The following is a 7,648-nucleotide window of genomic DNA, read 5'->3' as shown; positions in this document are numbered from 1 at the left end:
ATATTTTCGACATAATTACAAATTTTGTCCTTTAAAAAAAGCCAAATTACGGTTCGTGTCCTTTTTTTAGTTTCCTTGCAGGCGGTGTACTTTAAACTTTTTTTTTCTACACGTTATGTCCTTTACGCTAACTGGGTTAGAAAAACTCAGTTAAATGCCCTCACGTGAGGCGCACGTGAGGGCATTTTTGTCTTTTCGTCTACCCTGCAACTTCTTCTTCCTCTTTCTTCTTCATTTTTGTACGACTCTCTCTCTTTCTCCCCCCCCCCCTTCTCTCTCTCTCTCTCTGTTTAAACCACCACCACACCACTAACGGCCACCGGAGACCATGTTAATCGCCTCCACCACGCCTCCACCATATACCCAGCACATGAAACCTGGCCCGTCGTGATCCCCTCCACGTCATCTACATCATCATCACCACCACAGCCGATTTTCCGACAAGGAGATCGATGACTGCACTGGTGGTGGTCACGGCGACGGTGACGGTGAGTATTCCGGCGACCAGAACAAAGCTCCAGATCTAACTCGCAGAAATTTACAGTTAATTTGAAGTCCAAACCAGCGATAACGGTGCCCTAACCGCCGGAAAAAGTCCGTCGTGTATCACCACGTCTTTACTGCACTCTCTCCACCACCACTTCACGGCCGCCGCCACCACCGCCGGAAACCACCTCCTCTCCACCCTAACTGATATCCAGAGAAGTGATTCAAGTGTGAGCATTTTAGGATCCGGTGATTGGGGATTTGGATGCTAGATCCGCAATTTATGAAAGCTCTAAAATACGATGATGATGATGATGATATGAAAACAGATTGTGACGGAGATTGATTCATCGGCCCGACCTAACTCGTTTCGACTCCCCAGGTCTGACCCAGGTACTGTTGGCCGGAAAATCGATTGTGACGGAGAGGGTTTGATTCCGGTGAAGTAGAAGATAGGGGGACGGTAGTGATGGATTCTTTTTAAAGTGTTAATGATGGCAGGTGGTAGTGTAGGGCGGTTGGTGATGGTGGTGGCGTTTGAGTGTGGGTGATGGTGTTGGTGGGTTGTTTGGGAAGAGAAAGGGCTGAGGTGTAGGTTAAGTTATATCTTATTAATTGAGATATGCAAAAATGAAGAAGAAAAGAGGAAGAAGAAGTTGCAGGGTAGACGAAAAGACAAAAATGCCCTCACATGCGTCTCACGTGAGGGCATTTAACTGAGTTTTTCTAACCCAGTTAGCGTAAAGGACATAACGTGTAGAAAAAAAAAGTTTAAAGTACACCGCCTGCAAGGAAACTAAAAAAAGGACACGAACCGTAATTTGGCTTTTTTTAAAGGACAAAATTTGTAATTCTGTCAATATTTTCATTTTCCACTTCTTGGTTTATTGTTGTACTTTTAAGTCTTTACTTATCGAATGACTAAATTCACCATTACTCCGCCACGTTCTATTTTATCATAAATGAGTCCATATACAAACGTATAAATGAACTTTGCCGCTTGTGAGCTACTTGAGACTAACTCACACGAAACATAAAGTAGCTCGGGCCTAAAAATAAACTTGTTTAATGAATGAGTTTGAGGCCCATACCTATCAAGCATAACAAGCTCAGCTATTAATTTAAAAAATATATAATAAATTGCATATATAATTTTTAAAAATCAAAACTACATAAGATATACTTTGTTAATATACAAAAATAAAACAATATCTATATACAAATTAACTAAATAAATAATAAACGAGCCAAACTTGAGATTGAAGAAATTCTTAACACCTAAGTTTAAACTTTGGATATAGAGCTCAAAACAAGCCAAGCTCGAACTATGTTAAATAATCTATATTATGCTTTTTTATATATATAAAACTACGTATAAATAAAAAAACAAAATATTTATATCAACAAAATAATTAAATACATATCAAACAAGCCAAGCCCAAGCTTTGGATACATAGCTCAAAACGAGCTAAGCTCGAGCTTTGTTAAACTAGCAAAGCCGAGCAAGGTTGGACGAGCTCTAGCTTGGCTCGTTTAGACCCTTCGTCAATTACTCGGTTAATTCAACCCGTACTAGAAACTACTCATCCATACCATAAAACCATAATATCAAAGTTCTACAAAAAGCAAACCCAAGTAAAACTAGTACAAAATAGGCAAAATAATAAGAATTGATAACATAAAACTACAACACCTAGAACTAGAACCGGGGTTTTGGCACCGAGTTGACTCAAAACCGACCCCTAATCAATCAGTAACAACAAACTAAGAAGCAAGAGCAGGGGTACCCGGGGCACTGGATTGTTTGACCGGTATGGTGTGCTTCATCACCACGACTTCCAGTATGCCGGTCTTCCTAAAAGTCGGTGAGACCAATCTCGGGTCGACCCGGCCCGGTAAGTTGAAGTTGACACTGAAATTTCCGGACGGGGCTAGTTGTTGGACTTTGGGCTTGTATTTGTTGTGATTGGTCATAAATTCACTGTCTTGGATACTACCGGTGATTTCGACCCGCCCGTCAACGCTCACATCAACCTTTAGATTGCCTGTCATGATATATATTATAAGAATTAGTATTTACTTTTTGGAATTTAAAATAGTAAAATACCTACAACACTCAAGTAGATTTAAAACTTTAGCTATAAAGGTTATTGCTAAATGGGCTAGTTAAAGGGCCAAGCAAATTGGGTAATGGGTTTTAGTATGGGTTGAAAAAAACCGGGTCGGGCTCGGTTGACCCCCAAATAATTAATAAATCAGTTATGATTGCAAACCCATGTTATTGCAACAGTTATCTAAATCTTTGAATGAAACAATTAAAGAGTTTGTATAGTTGTACGCCTTATAAACAGACTTTAGGCAACTTTCAACCCGTTTGGCCCGGCACGGCCCATCTTGACCCATAAACCTTTAGCTAACTTTTTTTTTTATTTTAAATTTGACCCGTTTGAGATACACACAACCCTAGTCAACCTATTTATAAGTATACGGGTCAAAATTTTGATGGCGTATATACACACGCGTGCGAAGGTTCCAAAACTATATTTCTGTGTAGCAAAGCTAGCTTAATTACAACTTTACGGCTAAAAAACCAACAGTCATAAATGCCTAGTGTTCAAGGGTACGAGGGTCAAATAACATTTTCATTTCAGCAACCAATTATAGACATCAAAGCACATACGGTGGCGGTGTCTGACCATTTATAATTAAAGTATTTTAAAATTTGGATTGTCAACTACTAGTAAATGTTTTACTACTCCCGCAATTTCATTTTACACTAGAAAATTTATAAAACTTAGTATTTCTATAAACAGAAAGCACAACTATTTCAGCACGTTACAACTCAAGATTCATTCAAAGTTTAAAAAGATCCCGTTTTATAAATATTGTGACGGTTTTAAACATGTAATCTTCTTTTTACTAAGCCTGACTTGATCTTTTTCAAGCTATTCCTTTTTTATAAAATTAAAAAACAAAAAAGACTATGCAAGTTAGTCATTTACATAATGTAAGTAATACATTTTTGGTTTTGGGCTGCAACAAAACCAGATCAATATAAATTAATATTCGTTTGATTAACCTAAATTTATAAGCCATTTTAAACATTAACTTCCAATTTAAACATGATTTGACTGCTCGATATGTATCAGATAACTGTTTTGACAGAGCAAAATGTCCCATTACTAAAATGCCACATATAATTGTTCTTGAATAGGACTTTATCAAGGTTTAAGCATAGTATCTCGTATTGACAACCCAAAAATGTAAAATAATAAATTATAACAAACAAATCAAGTAAGTGGTAGTATTTTGTTAATTTGAAGGTTTCACAGTTGATTGTCATATTAATAATTTTGTAGAAATAAAATGGCAAATGAGTACTTACACTGAGGTTTACAGACACCAGGTAGGGAAACCCGAAAAATGTAAGCTTGTTTACTTTCACCCATGTCAACTAGGCCAAGTGGTGGTGCGTGTTTCGCATCCAAAGCTGTACCACTCAAAATAACTGGTGGCTTTGACTCCATTGACTTTGTTCCATCGGCCACTGTCATACTTCCTGAGAAAAATAACAAAAGGGATATCATTGGGGCTGCATTAATAGTTCGATGAAGGATTTGTTTTGTGCAAAATGCGTGTTTGTTTGCATGCACCTAAAATTAACAAAGTACCGCATAATTTTTGTGTGACATTGTTGATTTGATTTAATATGGCGTGTGATGTCCAGAAGAATAAATTACAGGACAGAAAATTAACATGTATGACAAAATATAAAAAAACTTATAACTACCAATAATCCATGGTATATACGGCTTAAACAAATAGCAATTAGCACACATGATAATCTTATCACTGTTGTTTAGAAAAAAAATGTCAAGTAAAATGATTCAAAATGATAATAAGTCATTCTGTACTGTAACCACCATTCTTGTCTCACTGATATCAATCATGTCCTAGGTTCTCAATCCTCACAACCCGTTATCACTTTTTTGGATCCGACTATCCGATTATTTCTGTACATTCACTTTTTACCGTAAAGCGTCACAAGCTTGGTTTAAAAAAGCTTGTTTGAGGCGCAAATGTGCGGGCTTCGGACAACTTAAGGTGCAGTTTGTACAAAAAATGCAAAAAAAGCGCTGATGCGCACCTAAAAGAAGACCTAAAGCGTGCGCCTTTTGTACACTTGTGATTTTTTATGCATTCAGATTTTTTATAACGAGCTCTTTAAGCTGTACATGTATGCAATTTATATATTAAATCATATATAAAGCTTATTTATGTCTAAATATTGAGTAAAATTGGCTATAAATCTATATATATATATATATATAAACTTATATATAATATTGTGCGCCTTGCGTACAAAAAGCCTAGTGCTTTTTGCCTCAGCTTGGGACCCTGTCTCCTCAGTGCGCCTCGCGCTTTTTAAAACCAAGGTCACAAGATCAATCCATATCACTGGAGAATAACATAGAACATACTTTTACTTCTCTCAAACATTTCGGGCATCTTCTTTACAACAATAATCAAAGAAACATGCCTTTTACCAAATTCAGAACATATCAGAAAGCCTAAAAAGTATAGTTCACAAACTCTACAAATCAAAATCACTGCTTTCAGTAGTCTTATATTTTCACCTGTACATTAATTACAAACTTTGAAGAAATAACAAACATTTAGTTAGTTTGTATCTAACTAATGAGTCAGTAAACGAGCCTGAGCTGGCTCGCGAGTAGGCCTGTAAACGAACCGAACAAACACGAGCAAGGGCATGCTCGTGCTCGTTCATTTAACTATAAACAAACACGAACACTTAAATGAACAATATTTGGTGTTCGTGTTTGTAAAAAATAACATGTTCGTGTTCGTTTATTTAAAATCTAAACGAGCAGTTCACAAACATAAACTAACATAATTGAACAAAGATAAACAAGCATATTTGAACATTTTTAATGAACACAAAGAAACATAAACGAACATGAATAAACAAACATATACGAACATTCACCAACATAAATGAACAAACAAAACATGTGTTCACGTTCGTTCGTTTAATTAAACGAACACAAACTTTTTGTTCATGTTCATTCGTTTATTAAATAAACAAACATCCCGCCGAACGGTTCACGATTCGGTTCGTATACTATACAGGCCTACTCGCGAGTCTAAACGAGCCTATTATTTATATATTATTAAATATGTATAAAATAAGTATGTGATATACATTATATTATTAAACATAAAATCTATAATAAACATATCAACAAAAAATAAAGTATAGATATATAAGTAAATTAATAACTACTAAACAAGTCAAGCCCAAGCCCGAGCTCGGCTCGGCTCGGCTCGTTTACACCTAGCAGCCAATCTAGCCGAGAAGCCGATTTGACAACCGGAGTGGTGTCCTGAAACCCTAACACTAATAAACAAACACAAATAACTGAAACTGAAACTGAATAAAATTGAGTAACAGTAACTCAGTAACCTAATAAATATAAATCTAGCAAATAAATAAAACATAACGCATATTAATCTAAATACAACATTTATTTAAACCATAAATTAACCAGATTTAAACCATATATAATTATGCAATAGCTTGAGATCTATAGAGAATCCACCTGCAATTATACAACACATGGACTCGTAACGTACAAAACAGTCCGATTAATAATAATCGGAAGCTTACCCTAGGTTCGGTAATCGGAAGCTCACTGGTTCTCGGAGACTGTTAGCGACGGAGCTAATTAATTAATGCGGGGGGCCTTTTGTTTTTTTTTTTTTTAAATAGACCCGAGCTAGAGTCGTTTTGAGTTATAAGAGCTTAAGCTTGAGTTCGTTTTGTTTCAAACTCTTTTCTTTTTCTATGGGTTGAGCTCACACTTGGCTTATTTATTATTTTATTAATTAATTGATTGATATAAGTTTTTACCTAGTTTTAGATATTTTGTGAAATCTATAAGTTAAAAATATACAAGGTTTGAGGTTGGGCTTGATAACTAAAGGAGAAAAATATTATGAGATCAATATTAAATTTATTTAAAAAGTAGTGATTACATTGAAACAGAAGACAATCAAGTAAGATGACGTGCTACTACCCCTTTTTAATAACTAAAGGAGCTTTAGGGGGTGTTTGGGATTGCTAATTTTCATCAACTTATAACTTATGAACTTTTTAAAAAGTAATAAGGTGTTTGGAATTGCTTATATTGTGAGATGAAAAGTTTCATAAGTTACAGTATTGTAACTTATTAACTTAATAAAAAAGTTATAAAGAAGCAAAAATAAGGAATCCCAAACATCCCCTTATTTGAGGCTTGAGCTCGTTTCGAGCTTTTTATGAATATGAGTTGTGTATTTTGCGAGTTGCTTTGCTTGTTCGCATCCCTATTCGTGGTTTAGCTCCTATAACCCCTTCAATTCAAAATGAAAGTTTTGAACGAATGATATTCTGGTGTTTAGTTTAGTAAGAGGTTTAGATTGTAACTAAACAATCTATATTATATGCTCAAAAGTTTAACTCAGGTTTGAACTTTAAGCAAAATATTAAAAGGATTTAGCTTAAACCAAATGACAATTTTGTCCCTAATATAAAAGGCAAATACTTTTTCCGTCTCATTAAAATGTTTATAATTTTTTTATTTGTCTAATTATAAATGTCCAATTTTAAAATTTATTAACCAATTTTTAAGTTTACCCTTAAACACACACAACTAACATTAATAAACAATATTATTGGACCCAATTTCCACGAGCATTGTTGTCATTTGATAAGAAAAAAAAAAATAATCATTCAATTAATCTTGAATTTTGTGTTTTTCAAACCATGACACTTACAGAGGGACGGTATGAGTACAAAACTAACGCACTCACCCATCCCACCTCCTCACAAACAAAAACGTTTAAATATAAAGTAATAATAATAAGCTTATTTTTTTATTTTTGTTTTCTTTTAGTAGTGGGTACCCTCTCAAAAATAAATATTTTTTTATAACTTTTAAAAACTATTAATTTTCTGGGAAGGGGTGAGGTGGGGGTGACAAGGGTACGCAACACCCATGCCAACTCCCACCACACAAATTATTTTTGCTTGATTCTTTTAACTTTTAAGAATTTTTTTTGTGTGTGGAGGAGGAGAGAGGGATATGACAGACCTATAATA

At 35.0% G+C, this 7,648-nt stretch overlaps 1 protein-coding gene across 1 annotated transcript; it reads right to left on the bottom strand.

Moving 5' to 3' along the window:
- Nucleotides 1-2,197: 2,197 nt before the first annotated feature.
- Nucleotides 2,198-6,231, bottom strand: LOC143578394 (increased DNA methylation 3-like). Its single transcript, XM_077061989.1, has 3 exons — nt 6,176-6,231; nt 3,872-4,045; nt 2,198-2,531 (listed from the first exon to the last, which is right to left on the bottom strand). The coding sequence occupies exons 2-3, from the start codon at nt 4,038-4,040 to the stop codon at nt 2,251-2,253; spliced, it is 450 nt and encodes a 149-aa protein (XP_076918104.1). The 5' UTR covers nt 4,041-4,045; nt 6,176-6,231; the 3' UTR covers nt 2,198-2,250.
- Nucleotides 6,232-7,648: the final 1,417 nt, after the last annotated feature.

Source organism: Bidens hawaiensis, unplaced genomic scaffold, assembly GCF_021521415.1.
Source record: "Bidens hawaiensis isolate Kalapana, Puna unplaced genomic scaffold, B.hawaiensis_p1.1 tig00029268_1, whole genome shotgun sequence".
In the NCBI taxonomy this organism is placed as follows: Eukaryota; Viridiplantae; Streptophyta; class Magnoliopsida; order Asterales; family Asteraceae; genus Bidens; species Bidens hawaiensis.
Note: the sequence above shows the minus strand (reverse complement) of the source record. Positions and strands in the feature narration are given on the sequence as shown.